The sequence below is a fragment of the Gopherus flavomarginatus genome, chromosome 1, assembly GCF_025201925.1.
Source record: "Gopherus flavomarginatus isolate rGopFla2 chromosome 1, rGopFla2.mat.asm, whole genome shotgun sequence".
Lineage (NCBI taxonomy): Eukaryota > Metazoa > Chordata > Testudines > Testudinidae > Gopherus > Gopherus flavomarginatus.
This window is the reverse complement of record NC_066617.1, coordinates 46,906,249-46,925,837: the sequence shown is the minus strand read 5'-3', so window position 1 is coordinate 46,925,837 and position 19,589 is coordinate 46,906,249. Positions and strand designations below refer to the sequence as shown.

At 42.8% G+C, this 19,589-nt stretch overlaps 1 protein-coding gene across 2 annotated transcripts in view; it reads left to right on the top strand.

Annotated features, from left to right (window-relative positions):
- CPED1 (cadherin like and PC-esterase domain containing 1) overlaps positions 1-11,162 on the top strand; it is a 229,261-nt gene extending 218,099 nt beyond the window's left edge. For both annotated transcript variants that reach the window (XM_050936099.1, XM_050936100.1), the window contains 2 exons: positions 830-976; positions 10,595-11,162. In XM_050936099.1, the coding sequence (XP_050792056.1) occupies positions 830-976; positions 10,595-10,822 (375 nt within the window). In that variant the 3' untranslated portion in view covers positions 10,823-11,162. The remainder of the gene's footprint in view (positions 1-829; positions 977-10,594) is intronic.
- The last annotated feature ends 8,427 nt before the right edge of the window (positions 11,163-19,589 follow it).

Genomic DNA, 19,589 nt, shown 5'->3' with positions numbered 1-19,589 from the left:
GACAAGCCAAGAAGCGCCGAGTAGACACTGAATAGGACTAAACTATGTACATAATAGATTTTTGCCTTTTGTTTCATAATAAATTTTATTTATAGAACCCTTTTGCTGATTTTTAAAGTGTTACATAAACAGGACAGGTGAAATATTATCATGTAAAGCAACCATAAACACATGAAAAGACCTAGGTTTACAATTTATGATTAAAACTCTACTATCTACACAATATACATAGACATAAAATGTAAAAACTTAAATATCTTAGAAACAGTAGCCAATCAGTTGTTTTAATTGTCATATTTGAATTCAGCACATCAAAATACATAATAAATAGCACATTTTATCTCTGAAGCAGACGACTTCTCAAAAATTGTAGACCAGTGTAATAGGACCTTTAATGATTTTCACTTTAGTGTAAAGAAACTTAATTTCTTTCATAGGAGGGCTTTCACATATAATTTGCAAGTGCCAATTACTGTTGTATTAATTAATTGTAAAACTTAATTCTTTTTAAAATCAGCCTGACTTCTTCATTGTACATGATATACTCTTTTGTATAAAGAACTAATTCAATAATTTCTTTTTAGTCTTTGTATGCACCAATACATGTATTGAGAAATTGCTTCAAAATCTAACAAAGCCTTGGACCAATAGCTATTTTCAATAATGCAATTGCTATAATTTGTGTAAAAAATAGTATAATTATTTCATTCAATATTGGCCCAATTCTGCAGTTTTGCCATTACGTTAGGGTCAGATTCTGCTACCATTGAAATCAGTCAGTGTACTATACTACTGAATAACATTGATATTTTTTTGCTTTGGAATACAGACTGAAGTGCAAAATTTATGGAATGAAAATTTGGTTATTCTGGATACTGCAAAAAGATATGGTTATGAGGTGGTTGATACTTTCATCATCACAATGGGACGTTACAAAGAATTTCTGCAAGGGAAGTGCGGATGTCATTTCCATGAGGTAATCATTTATTGTTTATATTAGTCTCACTTAAGTATTTAAAAGAGGTTCTAACTGTCAGATGCTATAGTGAAAATATATACAGCATAGTGTATAGTAATGGATCAAAGGTAGACCTAAATAGAGCTTGAAAAGGTTTCTAATGCATGTGAAGACATATGCAGCTCTCCATGGAGGGAAACGGAAACTGGGTAATGGTCAACGTTCAAATCCTCAAAGGTATTTAGGTACCTGACTCCCAATGGGTTAGGCACCCATATAGGCACCTATATACCTTTAAGAATCTAGGTTCAAAGATAAAACAGAAATACCCTAAAAATGGAGTCCTATCCATGTAAACTCAGTGGAATCACAGAAGTGCTGTTCCAAAAATATACTTCTAATTAATGGAAAGAGGTTTCTCTGTGCAGGGCTTTGTTTCCAGGCTCTGCACTGTATTATCTTGTTTCTTCTGGATCTGTTCAGTCTACTTATTTCAATACTGTCACCATGCTCATAGACCTACCAGTTATTTGTCTCAAGTCTTCCTTAGTTGGTTTATTAACTTCACTCATTCTGAATCTGCCACTGCATTTTCTCATGTGAGGGCGTGGGAGCTATGAGTATGTTGTTTGATTAGAACTTTCTTGTAGCAGAGTGTGTACAGGGAGAGGGGTTCCAGTGGCAGAGCGGTTGTGAGGAGGTACCATAACTGCTTCTGTCTGTGTATAGTCTTACTTTTGGCCCTAGTTTTCTCTTCTGTTTGTATACCTGAAGGAATTCTCTTTTCCATTTTACACTTACTGGGCTAAATTCAGCTTTGTGATGGCACAGGTACAAGGTCTTGGCAATGGAAAACCCACCAGATGGGTTGCTGTAATTGTGCAAAGGGTTTGTAGCTTCCCCTCCAGCAGAGAACTCAAATGCTTCCAGTCACCCCAAAGAGTGAGTGATGCAGGCTGGGGAGGGGGCATGGCCAGGGTAGCTCATGTTCTTAGCAGCTGCCCCTGGCTGAAAACTGAACTGGCTTCCCTGGAAAACTGTGGGAAGGTCTGTAGCATACCACACCCTGCCCTGCTTAGTGAATCCCCCAGGCTGGCACAGAGAAATGTAATTAACTCATACTTCCTGGTGTCACCTGTACTGAATCTGGATGCAAGTGAATTAGCGTCATTTCAGGCTATCACTTCAGCTAACAGTACGTCACCCCCTTTGAACCTTTTTGGTGTAGGGTTTGTGTTAGGACATGTTCAAAGTGTGCTGCATTCCATTGCCTCAAGGGACTGTTAGAAGCTGGTGCAATGTGGAACAGTCAGAGGAGCTCCAAGTTCCACCCAGGGTCAAACCGGCAAGCCGCAGAATTGGGAGGGGTGCAGGAGAATTGCATAAAGCCACCTGCATTCCAGTACACCTGAAGGCTTATTAACCTCAGGATGCTATACTGATCCCTGTTGTTTGAATTAATGCACTAAGGCTCAGTATTAAATAATTATTGAACCTGTGTATCCTGCATGACCATCTATTGAGCACCAAATAAACAGCTAAACCCTTGGCCTAACATTAACTATGCTCGTTGTAAAATGAGATGAGCGGCAGTTGAGGACAGTTTCTTCTTCAATTGTTTAGAGTCCTGCTTAGGAACTTCAAGGGAATCTTCTCAAGAAATTTCAGAGACAGCAGCCCATGACTTAAATGAAAAAAGAACAAGCAAGCACACTATTGAAACTAGGCACAAAATCAACTTGGAGGCTGCCAAATCAGTATCCAGAGAAAGTAGGGGATTTGAAAAACAAGATATTTTAAGTTGTTCTGGTTTCCTTTCCGATATATTTTGAGCGTCTGCTGTGTCTTTTCACAGTTAGCCCTGTTAGAGGAGGGATCAGTTTTGTATTTGCATTTTTAGTGCCGTAAATATATGAAACAGAGAAGTGCTCCCTTGATTTCAAGCATTGCTCTGAATGAAACCAGAAGACGTTCTTCCCTGGTGATATATAAAGGTGCTCCCTCTGCCTCACAATTGACTGTGATAATTCCAAATATGAGACTTGATTTAAGGAAGTTCCCTTGTGTCATCAAGAGAAGTACCATAGAATTCCATTAAGGTCTCACCAAAGTTTCTGTGAAGCTAATTTGTTGGTATGAGAGGCCTGTGCCAGGATTCCAGAGTTGAATTATTAATCTGCTGGGAGTCTGAACATTCCATAGAGGCATTTAGCTTTAAAGGAGTTTCAGTGAATGTCTATGCGCTACTTCAAAGCATTTCACCGTCCTACTCTTAGGAATTTATGAAACACAATGAGCAGTACAGGGAGCTTTGGGTCATCAACTCATTTCCCTTCAAGTGCTAGACTCTGACTCCAAATCAAAATTATTTCTGCTGTGAAAATCAGGACTACAAACTCAAAGACAAACGGTAACACTTGGCCTCAATTCATTGCTTTATTTCACTAAAATCTCACAAGGGGAATAAAACTTTCCATTTTAAAATTGTGAACTTTCATAAATCAAGAGTCAACTTTGTGTGGACTGTTTATTGTGTGCACAATTAAAAAGGAGGTCAAAGATGCAAGCAGTCCACAATAATATAAGTAAACAAAGACTGGGCAGAAGTTGGTATTAAAAAGTCAAATATGTAGGAAAATAGGATGCACCAAAACATGTGGTTTTTATTATTTTTGTAAACCAAGAGTTACAAGGCTTCACGGGTAGCTAGGAATACCATTTCAAAATGTTGAGGGTATTCAGAGACTTTAGGTCAGAAAGAAACCAGCAGCTGAAAGAAACCCCTGCAGTTTTATTACTGACTGTAATGGTGCGATAGCCTTGCCTGATGCAACACACAGGAATCTACAAGCTATTTCATTTGGAGAAAATCCTAGATAAGTTCTGGAGCTCCACTGGCACCCCACCCCCAGACAAGATTTCTGGAATTTGTCTACTGTCAATACAAGCAGCTCCAATTTGCCTTCTAAATGCCTTCTAAATGCTTCAAGAAAAGAATAAATGCAACTTGCCTTCAGTTAAAGGGATACCTGTTTTAATGTAATCCTCACTCTGAGGTCAAACCCTCTCTTCAGATATAGATATGTGCATAGGGCTCCCACTTCAGTGGATGGAAGCTGCACTTATAAAGGCTGGACGTGGCCTTGAGTGCTGGGTGAAAGTGCTGATTTCTGCTGTGTAGAAACACTGGGAAAGCTCTGATTCCTTCTCCCCCACAAAGTTTCACAAAAAGTGAATCCAAAAATAAGGTTTCCTTCATTGTACACTCGCTTCATGCGGCAAAAAAGTCTGTGGCTAATGAAACCTAAGAATAGCTGAAAATCAAACGGAAATCCAGGCCACAATATTTGAAGACAAAGAAAGATTAAAGAGCCTCCATGTGGTGTAGGGTTGCCAGTTTGGGTTGGATGTATTCCTGGAGGACACAGTCTTTAATTGAAGATTAATCTTTAATTCCTGGAGAATCCAGCACAATCCTGGAGGTTTGGCAATCCTAGTGTGGTGCTATCCTGCTACCCCTGTTTTCTAGCTAATGATTCTGACCATTTCCTGGTAGCTAGTGGAGTCTCTTTAATCCTCTCAGCTGCAGCGTCATAAAAATACTGTCACCTTTTAAACCACAAGCTCTTGTTTGTCTGCTGAAGCTTCACTGAGGCAGATGCTTTCTCTGAAACACAACAGTCTAGGACTTTTAGCATGCTTCTGAAGAAGACAGATGCTGGGATCAACTTGGCCTTTGATTCTTTTCTGGAGTCATTGGAATTCATGCTAGCAAATTCTGATACCGGGTCTGGGCCTTTTGTTTCATGGAATTCCATGAGTGTTGCAGTCAACTGAGGGTGAGGAGTTCCTATCTTAAGAATTCACTCCCTTCCCTATGGCTCAATCATGACAGGGGAGATGCACAACCACATTGCCCTAGGAGCAGTCCGGGAATCAGACAGTGACTCTGGGTCACAATCTACCTTCCAGTTCCACCCCTTGCTCTGGGACTGATGTATTTGGCATCAGTCCTATACCCAGTGCAGCACATATCCCCTGGTGAGCCAATGCAGCAGTGCTCACAAACATGGTCTTGTGTGGGTTGGAGCCAAGAATCTACCCATTCCCCCATCCCATGCTGCCCATGTGATTGGGGAAAGGACACAGAAATCCCACAGAGACTTTTTCTCCTTCCCACCCATGCCCCACCCCATATATATAATTAAGGCTGCGAGACTGTCATGAAGGTCACAGATTCAGTGACTTTCCATGACCTCTGTGACTTCTGCAGCGGCTGATGCTGGCTCAGGGGCTGCCCGAGCTGGGCAGCCTCGGGCCAGCAACAGCAGTTTGGTTGTGAGGGAGGGGACTCAGAGCTAGGGGCAGTGGGTTGGAGGGATGCTTACCTCAGGGTGAGAGGCTCCCACTAGCATGGTCCTGCAGCTCCTAGGCAGTGGAGGGGCCAGGAGGGCCTCTGCTCTGTGTGCTGCCTGCGCCTGCAGACCCTACCTCCACACCTCCCATTGACTGCGGTTGCCGGCTCATGGGAGCTGCAGCAGCCGGCGCTTGTGCTCCTCCACCACCTCGGAGCTGCAGGGACGCAGAGCCAGGTAGGGAGCCCCTTCCAGCCCCACCAACCGTCCCCCCCAGCACCAGCGAGGGTCCCAGGCCACCTCCCTCAGCACCCGCAGTTCACCTGGACCACTCCCTCCCCTCCCCCGAGCACCTGCGGCCCTCCACCCAAGTTTTAGTTACAGGTATTTTTAATAAAAGTCATGGACAGATCAAGGGATGTGAATTTTTGTTTACTAAAAATACCCATGACTAAAACGTAGCCTTGTATATAAAATATACACATCACCATGCAGATGTGCAGCAGCGCAGGCCACAGTCTGGCCCTTAACAAGCTAGAACTCAGATGTGATGTTCTTCGAGGCCACTGCAGTTCCTTTCTGTTTCCCTAGACTTTTGCAGCATGGACCCCGTGTTGTAGTCTTATTAGCCTTTGTAGCATGGACTGGGGAATATCTGGGTGAAATGCTTCCAGTCTGCTTTGTGCAGTATTGGGTAGATGCTGTCAGTGGTGGTTGTTGTTGTTTTTTAAGTAGTTCTGGGTGAGCTCCTGTACAAATTAGTATTACAGATTAAATTCAGCCATCCCGAGGGACTCCAATGAACAGTGTAGGTGCAGCAGGTATAAGTCAAGGTGGAATTTGGCTGTGTTTTTATTTTTAAAATCCTGTTATTGATGCTGAGAGGCCTTTGTGACTGGAATAGGAGAGGTATACCCAGGAGGAGATTAATATTGGGTCCACTAGCCACCAAGAAAAAGTCTAGGTCACTGAGTAACATCCACAGAGACCCCCTGAATGATTTTATACCTCATTAGTTTTAATGGCCTTGGCCTAAGTTCATTTTTTCATCATGGCAGTGGGTTGGGAAGGGGGAGTATCTTGGAGTTTATAAGCAGTTTGCGCTGTGAAAATGGCATATTGTCTCAGAGGACCGATAGAACAACATTGTGTAGAACTCCAGAACTTTTCAGGCTTTATGAAACCAACTGAGAAATTAAATCCACTGCTTGCTACTTTCATTTTTTCACTTAAAGTGACTCCTAAATCCCTAGTAGAACGCTGCCCCACACCCGCACCCCGTGACATCTGAACTCAGCTAGAGCTGTGTGGGAGGCTGGGAATGGAAGGCTGACCATTTTGTGAATTTTGAACAAGAGAAATGGATTGTATTCAGCAGAGCTGGCTCCAGGTTTTCTGCCACCCCAAGCGGAAAAAAAAAAGCCGGGTCCTTCACTCCCTCTCTTCCTCTTTAGCAGCACTTCGGCGGCAGCTCAAAGAGGATGAGAGGGACTGAAGGACCCACTGCCAAATTCCTGCCGAAGACCCGAACGTGCCACCCCAATACCAGATGACTGCTGCCCCTTTGTATTGACCTCCCAAGCACCTGCTTCCTTAGCTGGTACCTGGAGCAGGCCCTGGTATTCAGCCACTCTCATTTAACTTTTAGTGCCTGTTTACACTTGCTGGGTAAACCAAGGACTTGATCCTGTGAGGTGTAGTGCACCTGGAATTCCTGTTAACTTCATTGATCCTTCCGAGAAGCCCCAGAGCACAACAATGGCCTGGAAGCTCATAGCACCATGGCTACAAGCCCTGCTGTGACTTGGGAGGGAGCTGGGAACTACTGTAGAAGAAGAATCTCTCCATGTGACTAGTTTGATCTCCAGGTGTGAGGGCTCAGAATCTTGCATCTCCTGTCCCTGCCAGTCTACAGCCACTGCTAGTTCCAGGGGCCCAAGGCAACATATGCAAACTGATCTTTAGTTTGTTCTGCTCAACATGCTTATGGTCCAGGGGACACAAAATGACCCTACACCTTCATGGCAGCTAGGACTGATGTAGATTTATTCTATAACTTAATGGTGGTGGAATAATGTATACTAAATAGAAACTGGCAGCCTTTGGATTTGGGTATTTTAATCAGTGGCTAGCTGTAAGATTAATACTAAATTGCATTCCTTGGAGATTACTCTCATCAGGAATGTAGCTTGGGTGATTGGTTCAAGGTAGCATCATTTCAGAATAGTTACTTGATCTAAGGCACTAATTTAGAAAAATGAACCTCTGCAGGAATAGCATGAAAACAAATTGCTTCTCTTGGTTTAGCTGTATCAAATAGGCCTTAAAATATATTAGTGTCCTAAATGGATACTACTTGCTCTTTTGCAAATTTAGACAACCCCTCTCACTCACCCTTTATAATTTTTTCACTTGCTTTCTCTCTCATTGAATATCAGGGTTGGAAGAGACCTCAGAAGGTCATCTAGTCTGAACCCCTGCTCAAAGCAGGACCAATCCCCTGTCAGATTTTTGCCCCAGATCCCTAAGTGGCCCCCTCAAGAATTGAACTCACAACCCTGGGTTTAGCAGACTAATGCTCAAACCACTGAGCTATCCCTCCCCCTAAAAAATAAATAATTGGAGATATACCAATCTCCTAGAACTGGAAGGGCGTCATTGAGTCTAGCCCCTTGCCTTCACTAGCAGGACCAAGGACTGAATTTTGCCCTAGATCCCTAAGTGGCCCCCTCAAGGATTGCGCTCACAACCCTGGGTTTAGCAGCAGGGCTGCTGCTAGACATTTCGCTGCCCCAAGCAGGATGGTATGCTGCAAGAGGTGCTCTGCCGGTTGTGTGGCAGGCGGCTCTGGTGGAACTCTCGCAGACATGCCTGCGGAGGGTCCACTGGTCCCGTGGCTTTGGTGGACCTCCCGCAGGCACTCCTGCAGGAGGTCCACCGGAGCCATGGAACCATCGGAGCCTCTGCAGGCACGCCTGCGGGAGGTCCACCAGAGCCGCAGGACCAGCAGACCCTCCGCAGGCACACCTGCGGGAGGTCCACCGGAGCCGCCTGCTGCCCTCCCAGCAACCGGCAGAGCTTCCCCCGCGGCACACTGCCCCAAGCACGCACTTGGCATGCTGGGGCTTGGAGCCACCCCTATTTAGCAGGCCAATGCTGAAACCACTGAACTATCCCTGTCTTCACATTTTATTTTGGGTGAGTTGCTGCTGTACATGTATTATGACCTTGGTTAAATACGAACATTGGTTTTTTAGTGTCTAATACAGAGGTGGACCCGCTGGACCATCCTGCCTGGCCCTTGAGCTTCCAGCTAGGGAGGCTAGCCCCCGGCCCCTCCCCAGTTGTCCCCCCTCCCCCGCAGCCTCAGCTCGCCATGCTGCCAGCACTCTGGGAGTGAGATTGCCGTGCAGCTGCCAGTCCTGGTGCTCTGAGCAGCATGGTAAGGGGGCAGGGATCAGGGGAATTGGATAAGGGGCAAGAGGTACCAGGGGGACGTCAGGGAACAGGGAGCACAGGGGATTGGATAGGCACGGGAGTCCCGGGTGGCCTGTCAGGGGGTGAGGGTGTGGATAGGGGTTGGGGCAGTCAGGGAACAGAGAGCAGGAGAGGTTGGATAGGGGATGTAGTCCCAGGAAGACGGTGAGGGGTCCTGGGAGGGGGCAGTCAGGGGACAAGGAGCGGGGGGTTAGATGGGTCAGGGGCTCTAAGGGGGCAGCCAGGGGGCGGGAAGTGAGTGGAGGTGGATAGGGGGCAGGGGCCAGGCTGTTTGGGGAGGCGCAGCCTTCCCTACCCGGCCCTCTATACAGTTTCAAAACCCCGATGTGGCCCTCAGGCCAAAAAGTTTGCCAACCCCAGTGTAAGACATGATTCCAAACATATTTCATTTTACAAAACCCCTATGAAGCACATCTATAAACACGAATGCTGTCCGTAGCCAAGTGTGTATCTTATTGCATACAAAGAAAAGCTGAGGACCATTAGACCTACATCTCACATGATTTGCTCCTCTTTATTTTTAAAACAGATTAACAATTCAGAGCTCCGTTCTGCCAAATCAAGCAAGCATATATCGGGATCTTTCATTTCTAGAACTAAACTCAGTAGAATGGGCTAATAATTGTGCCAAATGAATTTGCCTGAGAACCTTTTTCTGATGCTTGTTTACTTTTACTTTTATAAGTAGAGTGACCAGATAGCAAGTGTGAAAAATCAGGGCAGGCGGTGGGAGATAATTGGTACCTATATAAGAAAAAGCCCCCAATATTGGGACTGTCCCTATAAAATCGGGACATCTGGTCACCCTATTTATAAGTAACATTATATAGGCCCGGGGATTCTGTAGCATAGCTCTGTTTCACTTTGGGGATGCGGCAAACCTCTGGAATCTAGTCCATTTTCTGCTTTTTTTTTCCTGCAAAGATCCTGCTTTACGATGACCTATCTTGCCAATGAAGGAACCAGCTCCTAACTTACCTTTCCAGCCAGCTTGTATGCAGCTCCCAGGCGGTGGTGGTGGTTGTCGTGGTCTTGGTTATTTATTTGTATTACCATAGCACCTAGAAACACTAGTTATGGACCAAGGTCCCATTATGCTAGGTGCTGTACAAACCCAGAGAGCTTCCAATCTAAGTTGTTTAGATCCCCCATCTCCACACAGGCTAAACACACCACTTCCAGAGCAATCCCAGACTATTGTAATCTAAACAGCAGGGGATCTATCTGGGGATCTCCAGTGCTGTGCTGCCACCAAGCTACTGGTCCAGCCTACAAAGAAGGTATGTGCCTCAAGTACTAGGATTAGAGATGGACCTGAGCTAAGTAGTTCAGATACGGATCTGGACCTGAAATTGCCCACAGTTCAGGGGTGTCCAGGGTTTAATTTTGCCCACTGTAGACATCCAGGAGAGCTGTAAAGGTTGAATCTGGGGGTTTCGTTCAGGCTATCTCTTGTTAAGAGAGGACATAGTCTAAAATATACCATGTTGAAAGGGCTACAGTATCAAGTAGATGAGTTCAGTTGGTTTAAGCATTTTGGGTTCCTTGATCAGAAGGGGCCAGATTGAATAGTACCCGATGTACTGATTTAAATCTTACACCATGGCTAGGCTCACAATAGGGAATGGGACCAGCTGTGAGTTAGGGTATTGGAGTCTGGTCTTCAAAAAACCGAAGTCTGATTACCCCATGAGTTGTGCACATGCATCTGACAGGATAATAAGACCCATCTCCTTTTAGGTGCATATGGAAAACATTCACAAATGTCACTCTTCCTTTGCAGGTGGTGAAATCCAAAACGTCCAATGAACGTCCTCCCATTACAATGAAGCTATCAAGGCCCTATACTCTGGGGAAATATTTCAACAGCCAAAGCAAACTCTCACAGCTGCAAGACTATGCAATGAATTCTCAGTCACCGTATCATGTCAGAGGTCCAATAAATCAAGTCTATTCTGAAATCCTCCTCAGCAGGATCTGTGCAAGTAAAAGCAAGGCTACTGACTCATAGCCTCCATCAGATGAAGTTTTAAAGCAGGAAACTTTTTACTTCCTCAAATGACAAGCCAAGGACCACATTAAATTTATTTACATGCTTCTCTGATTGGCTGCACACATACCAACGCCACTCAAGATGTGGCGCTTTTCCTAAAGCTTTATGACATCAAGATCTGCCCTTTCGGATCTTAGGTTTTGGAATGGAAAGATGGAGAGATGCAAAAAAAAGGGGCTGGGAAAGTTACTTGAAATATTGCCAAACACTAGAACAGCTGCAGGGCAAGCAACTGTGTACTGTGACAGTAAAGCGGGAGAAAGAGATACACATGACGTATTTGAAAAGGGCTGCTTTATCTTTTTATAGGTACACACTATAAAATTATTACATAGAGACATTCCATTCCATTTTAAAAAGCATTATTACATACTGATAGGTTCCCTTTCATTAGCAATATAGGAATATTCTTATTTCAATCCTTGCCTCTCATGTATTGCAAAGACAACTTATTACCATTTTATCTATAGTGCCAACTCTTAATTCAAGTGTTTACAGCTGACACTCATATTTTCATCCATGTCTGCGGTAGGTCACGTTTTAACAAAAATAAAAAGGAAAGTTTGCATTGTTTTTCTGCATGTTCTAAATCCAAGAGACACAGGTGACTTAGAAGAGAGGCTGAATATAACTATCCCCACCTAACATGGATAGATAATGAATACCTTAGCATATCCTTGTTTATGAAGCTGATTCAGGAAAATATCCCTATTGATGAAAGCTTTTTTAGATATGTTTAAGCACTTTTCTGATTGGGGGCTCATAAGCCTAGCTGGTACTTTCCCTGTATATGAAGTCCTCTCTTTCTGAATTTACATAAAATGCCTGAATTTACATAAGATGAGCTGTATCCTGAAACCCTTGTTCAGAAAAACCTCCCAAAGGACTGCAGGATTGACTGTAAAAAATGTGACTGTAAACAAATACTTAAAAAATAACTAATGCCTGATGTCTTCTGACATAACTATATATGATTTAAGAGAATATGATGTGGGTTTATATAGTTAAAAGCACCAGGAAATGTAAGGAAAAGTTAAAATTAGATTCCACTGTCAGAGTTAGTAGTCAGGACTCTCTGCTTCCTCATAATGTGTGTTGCAAAAGGAAGCAAAAGTATAGGAGCAATCTAAGTCATGCTCCCCCGTGTCCCCACTCTTTAGCGCTGCTTGTACTCCTCCACAGGCACATTATAAAATTTGCCCCTTTTGTGTGGGGAGGCTGGCCAAAGCAGCATAGCTAAGGAACAGTTGATGGTGTGCTCTAATAGCAACCCACTACACAACTGACTTGCTCCTTTGTTTCAGCATTAACTCCCCCAATGTGGCTCCCACTCTCCTCTGAACAGGTTGACCCTGCTGCTGGAGTGGAGAATCCTTAAAGCAAACAGAGGAGCTGCCACTATTCACAGGTAGCTCTGGAGATTCATGAGGCTGGATCTAGGATTCCCTATGAATTTTTGAGTTCCACATAGTTGGCAGCCCATATTCCTAGCTATTTACATATTGTGATCAGTCCTTCCCACAAGAAGGAGCTATGTGTTAGATTGTCTGTGAAGAAGTATCTCTGAATTTATACATAAGCTTTTTTCTGCCATGATCCTTCATGTGAAAGAGGAGAATATAGGCCTTCTTTGTATCTCTGGTAGATTTCTCAGTGAATTGACAGAAGCTTTTGTGTTTTGAGCCAGGGACAGTTCCACAAACGTTGAAAGGATCCATATTTGGTTATCTCCAGTATTTTGGAGGATCCTGTTGTGTACACACCATCAGGACCGGCGCTAGAGTTTTTCGCGCCCTGGGCGCATGGCCATTTCGCCGCCCCTCGCGCCACTCCCACGCGCCGCTCCCGAGGCTCCGGTGGACCTGCCCCTGCCATTTCTGCAGAAGGTCCGTTGGTCCGCGGCTCCGGTGGAGCTGCCACAGCCGTGCCTGCGGGAGGTCCACCGGAGCCGCGCGGGACCAGCGGACCGTCCGCAGGCACGACTGCGGCAGGTCCACCGGAGCCACCTGCCGCCCTCCCCGGCAAAATGCCGCCCCCCGAAAATCCTGGTGCCCTAGGCGATTGCCTAGTTCACCTCAATGGAAGCGCCAGCCCTGCACTCCATGCAACTTATGCTTTGCAGGTCCATAACACCAGGGCAGTAGTGAAACACAGCCTTAAAATGCAGTGGCTTAATTTTGCACCACTAAAGTCAAAGGAAGCTTTCGCCATTTGCTTCAATAGATGCAGGATCAAGTAGAATGTCTTATATTAAGCTAATTGTATATTAATGTATTGTAACTTTGTTTCAGATGTTTGTGTATCACTTGAATCCACATGCTGGTGTTTTTTTTGTTTGTTGGTTAGTTTTTCTGGAGGGTTTTTTTGCTTTACACAGCTGTAAACTGTGATCTAGAGGGTGTGTGTGTGTCTGTGTGAATGTGTGTGTGTATATCTGCACTTGTGTGTGTTTGCTTTAAAACAAAGACCATTGTTAAAGCATCAGCTAGAAAAGGCCAAAGTTAATTCCAGTTGTACTGCAGCTGATACTGGCAAATGTGCAATTCATCACCTCCAGGTTCACCACTAGATTATTTTCATATTCTGTATTTCCTTGTGTCTCAATATTTTTCATATGTAGAAAGTTCAAAATATCTTTTAATATTTTATTTATATATATTTGTAAAACACTGGTGGTATGGTTTGCAAAGTGACCTTTTTTTAAATAGTTCCTTCAGCTCATCTGTTTCCATTTGTCTGAGTTCAAGCTGTACAAAGAAAAGCGCAATAAAATACAAAGGTACAGAGTTAAGTTTTCTTTATTTCGCACACCTACAATATGTGAGGGGGAAGAACCAAGATGAGGCCTGGGGAAGCACCACTGTTCATACACCTTAAACATTTGCAAATTGAAACCATCAAAGCCAATGAAGATACATCTTTGTCATTATTGTATTTCAGAATTATCACTGACTGTGAATGATCTTCTGCTCTAGAATGTGCATAGTACACTATCAGTGATTCATAGTTCAGTTATTTTTTTGCCTGTGCCTTTAACTTTGCTAATTATTCTGGAGAGATGACAAACACAGAGCCCACTGCTGAAGTGCTCTTTCAAGGTAAAATTCTGCCTCCCAGTACAACTATTGAAGGCCGTATTGCAATGGAGCTGTTGCAAGTGGTAGGGTGACCAGGCTGCTGTGGAGCATTATTTCCTGTCAGATCTCTTTACGCAGTATGACATGGCTTGGCAGAAGTTTGTGGTGGAACAAGGGAAAGGTTTAGGCCACTAGGTCTGCAACTATCCAGATTACCTACAAACATAAATACATGAGACACAGGGAACAGTGCTCATGGCCCCTATTGTATCACTGGGAGTTTAGCTGGAGCTGTGGAATAATGAACTGGAGTCCCACAGACTAGAAGAGGAAGATTCTGTCTCCCACATAACCTCACAGAGGTTGTCTGCACAATACCAAGTTATTTAGACTTTGCGCAGAGGCTCAGAATTTGGCCTTTGGACCTTGGGATTTTGTGATTAGGTCCATTCAAATGAGTATCTTAAGAATGATGTAACATAATATAGCATTATTTTACTAAATGTATCAGTTAGTATTGTCTTGAAGAGTCCTCCTCCATCAGAGATGCTGTGTTTCAAATAGCCCGTATACAGAATTGAAATAGTCAACTATTAAAACTATTTCTTTATACCTTCTAGCCATTTAAACATGTTAATTTTCAGAATAATTTCTTTCACTCCACTACATATAAACCTGTTGCATTTCTCCAGTTTTGTATTTTGTGATAAGATAAATAATAAAATTACAGCAAACTATATTTACTTGTGTACTGGGTGTGACGTGGTGGGCATGCAATTACCTTTAGGATGAAACAACCACTTCTTATTCTTCTATTGCTACAGTGAGCTAAAGAGAATGCTTTGAAGAAGCAGATATGTATGACATTAAGTTGACTGTGGTCCAGAGATCTGTCAGACAACTTTTTTGAGAGAGGCAATTTTTTAACAGGTGCGGCACACTGTTTGGCAGACAATCAAACTGTTGAACAGAGTCCTGAAGACACACATTAGAAACCTAGCCTTACCTTCTTTTTGTTTGCCCATGAGGCTTGCATCTAGCTCATTTTATCTTGTTGTTATATTTCAATATACCTGCTCCACGCCCAACACAATCTCTGGCCCATCACTCAGATTGTGCCTTGAGATGTTCCTGCTTTGCCTTGAGAATGAGGTTTGGGATAGGAGAGATTTTTGTTGTAAATATTGGGTGAGTTCAGCCTTCAGAATATCAGTCTTGGGGATTGATCCTGCTTCCAGTGATACCAACCGCAAAAGTTCCACCACCAGTCTGGAACACTGAGCTGCTTTGGTGAATTTAAAGTAGTGGTATTGCAGCAAACAGCCAAACTTATTTAAGTTCTGTATAAGCTCGGAGCCAGAGAGCTAATTTTTGCTGCCACTTTTACCAGTGTAATGTGGAGTAACTCTAGTGAATTCAAAGCATAATGTAAGTGTACATATTATCTATCAAAACATACATGCTTAGTCTTGAACCACCACCTGGCCCCTATTCCAGAAAGCATTAAGGCTTAAGTTTAAGCATGTGCTTAAGTCCCAGTGGATTTAAAGTTAAGCGTGTGCTTAAGTGCATGCCTGATCTGGGGTCCCTGTGGGTATATCTACCCCATAGCAGCAAGTCTCAGAGCCTGCGTCTGTAGATTCAGGCTCACAGGACTCTCACTATAGCACTAAAAATAGCCATGTGGAAGTTCAGGCTTGGGCTCTGAAGCCTGGGGAAGTGGTGGTTTCAGACCCTGAGCCCGAACATCTACGTGGCTATTTTTAGCACTGTAGCATGAGCCCCATGAGCCTGAGTATGTAGTGCCGGGCACCGAGATGTGGGGGAAGGGATTGCCATGTAGACCTACCCTGGGAGTTGCTCAGCATCCACTGAGCTCAGAATTCCATTGACTTACTCCAGATTTACAGATGTAATTAATAAAATTTGGTCCCTGTCATTTCAAATTATGTCATCCTGGCATGTCCAGTTGTTTTTTTCCAAGCTTTGACAATTTTTTTCCCTGCATGTCTAAGTGCAATATTATAATGTATCCTTCCATGCAGAGATCTTCTATGCAGGTTGTCTGGGGAGAATTTCTCTTATTGCTAACGCTCATGCAGCTCCACTGGTGCTAGTGCTAGTCTAGATGAAGCTCCCGCAACCTCTGGTAGTTTTAACTTGATGTCATTTAGACCTGTCTTAAGCAGGGTTAGAGGACACTGAAAAATACCAGTGTCTGCAGGCCTTGTCTACCCTACTGCTTCTGCAATGGTGGGAAATTATGCTCCCAATGAATCCCAGTGTAATACAACTGTACTGTATGAACTGTACTGTAAGGCTGGGCTAGGAGTTCAAATACTTTTGATGCATCATGGCAAAGTAAGAGCAGTTGTGAAGAGCTCACTGCAAAGCAAATGGGTGAAATGAAAGTTGTCAGAAGCCCTTTGAAGTCAGTAAATACTGTGGGCTATTGCCAGGATTTGAAGCCCAGTTCTGTGTTTGGCACAGCTTTTCACTTACCATGTTGTGCGAGTGCCTTTTATCTTTTCATTGCTACTTGTCATTATCTACTTCCATGTTTTCCTTGTGATTCATTGGTTTAAGGAGCTTATAGCAATATTTCTGCTCTGGCTGTTAATGGCTATGCAGCCTCCCCAGATGGTAATCAAATTGTCTTATAGTCACTAGGTCAGAGAGGCTTTAGTATTTCTACAAAGTATTTTTGCTTTAATTCCCTATGCTATGCCAAATCTAAATATTATAGATATTTAGAGTGGGTCACGTATATATGACCTACGATAATTATAATAGTTTTTTTGCATCTAATATACTCAGATTAACCCCCTGGATCATATCAATTTACATGACAACAAACATTTAAAATCTAAGAGTCCTGATCCTGCAAGGGGATGAGTCCCTGCAGCACAGGAACCACGCAGCACCTAACAGGATTGGGCCCAGAATCAGTTTCCTCAAAACAAAAACAAAAAGCCCTGCATTAGTGAAAGCAATGCAGCCTCTTCCTCATGGAAGCTGTACTAGACTGATTACAGGTTTGAATGTGATTTGTGATGACTCATTTTTTTACATAATAAGGCTAAATATTTTCCAGCTCTATAGAACTCTGTATCTCTGCGGCAAACTGTTCCCATTTACTTCTATAAAATCCTATTTTGTGTAGTACATCTTGCCAAATTATTGTAAAATACATGCTTATGAGGGAAGATAGATATTTAGTTCTTGTAACTACGGTTTTCCCTCTGGAGGTTGATATGGAGCACCATGTTATTCTTTCTATTATATAAAATTTGAAAAAGGAAAACTGAACTATTACCCCTAAGAAATGTACTTCTTTGCGTGATTGTCCACAGATTAGGAGTGTCTGGGACATATGTGTACAAAGCCTGGTATCTGTGTGGATAACACATCTTGAAGAGCCACAGTTACTGTAAGGTAAGCAACTAGCTACTTTTTTTAAATGATGTAAAAAACTAGTGTAGTTGATGTTATAATAGGTTTATTATGGTGTCTTCTTTTAGTAGTAAATAATGTTTTTATGTAAAGGATACACATTAAAGTTCTTAGATTATCTTGTCTCTTTTTTTATTATTATTTCATGATTGGCCAATGAATGGCATTTGGCAAATGTTGGCCTCAGTCTTGTAGTCCTTACACAGCCAAATTCGCACTGTTTGTATAAAGCTCAGACCCACTTGATATAGCTTTTAAGTAATATGCTGAGCCTGTGCTTTCATTTTGTGCTGCACATTCTTGATTCTAATATAATAAAATAATAATACTTTTCCCATCTACAATGATTTTTTCCAAGCATCACAGTGATCTCTACAAGCATTCGTGAGTTAACATACACAGCATCCCATTTTGCAAAGGGGGAAACTGAAGCAGAATATGAGTGATAAGTGACATGCCCAAAGATCACATGACAAGTCAGAAGCAGAGCCAGAAGCTGCTGTTTCCCAGTCACATGCTCTTCTTACTAGAACATGTGCTCATATATTGATGACGATAGGGCCATATAAAGAGGCAGGAATATAGAAAAAGCACACTACCTTATTGAAGATATTTATTGCTTCACAGTTTTTCCTTGTCTGCTATTTGCAAGTGCACCTAACACAGAGGTGCTGTGTACATTTTTATCTGAATATGTGGGGGCAATAACACATGAAAAGCCCTATCCATTGCACTGTGACTATTCCCTGAGGCTTTTTCAGTATAAGGTATGTACATACAGGTAAATTACTTCTTCATATTAATTTATTTCTAAACAATGTACTGTAGTTACATCTTAATTACAGAATTATGTATGAAAAGTTAACAGTTAAAAAGTGTTCGTTTCAAATTGTTGATAAACATACTTTCATCTCTAAAAGTGCTAATCCTAATTGCTTTGTACAACCACATTAGATTCAACTTTCATGCAAGCTGCAGAATAAAATCATATACAATGCTTCTTTAGAGTACTTTACACAAAAATGAAATTCAGCACTCTTACATAAGAATGGCTATACTGGGTCAGAACAAAGGTCCATCTAGCTCAGTATCCTGTCTTCCAAGAGCAGCCAATGCCAGGTGCTCCAGAGGGAATGAACAGAACAGGTAATCATCAAGTGATCCATCTCCTGTTGCTCACTCGCAGCCTCTGGCAATCAGCGGCTAGTGACACCAGCCCTGTCCATCCTGGCTAATAGCCATTGATGGACCTATCCTCCATGAACTTATCTAGTTCTTTTTTGAACCCTGTTATAGTCTTGGCCTTCATAACATCCTCTGGCACTCATTACTGGGTGCAGCTGAAAACTGGACCATAATGAGGATGTGTACTTTAAAAAAGACAAAATAAGTGGAACCAAAGAAAAAGTACTAGAATTATCATGATTAAACCAACATCACTAAGAAGTTATGTCCTTATCTAGATACAAAAAGTAGAAGAGTCCCTGAAAATGTGAGTGTTCATGTTAAGCTAATTTCAAGACAGGACATATCCTATGCTATTTGGAGTCTATGGACCTGATTTTGCAAGATGCTGAGTGCTTTCATCTTGTGTCAATGGCAGCTGAGAACAATCAACACCTTAGAATAGGGTAGAGTAGTGTACTATGGCAGGAAATACTCCTAGATGTCAGAGACATCTAGAAGAGTAACCAGTCAGACTTTCAGCGGATGTAAATCAGTGATGCTCCATTGATGGCAAAAGTAGCTTTATCATTTGTAGATAGTTTTCCTCATCTGGGCATGAGAAGAATGAGATGTGGGAAATGTGCACATTGCCCATCACCTCAGGTGATGCAATGGCATCAGTAGAAGATGATACCATGGCAACAGCTGTAGGACAATAGAAGAGGCAACGGTACAGAATGAGCAGAGGAGGATACAATATTTTTGCCACCTTCTTCTGTTGCTCTCCCTCCCCGCCAGCCTTGTTCCTTTCTCTGTGCACTGAGGAAGGCAGTGTGTACAGTACAGATTCATGTGTGTATGCAATGGACTGAATTTTGCTCTGTCCATGCAAAATGCACAGCCCCAAAGAATGACATATCAATAATGGCATGTGGACATGAAGCATTGATACTTGAGGCACTTAAATTATATCTATTCCTCTTACCTGTGTTCTTTCCTTTAAATCTAGCCCCTCCCACTCCTCTGTA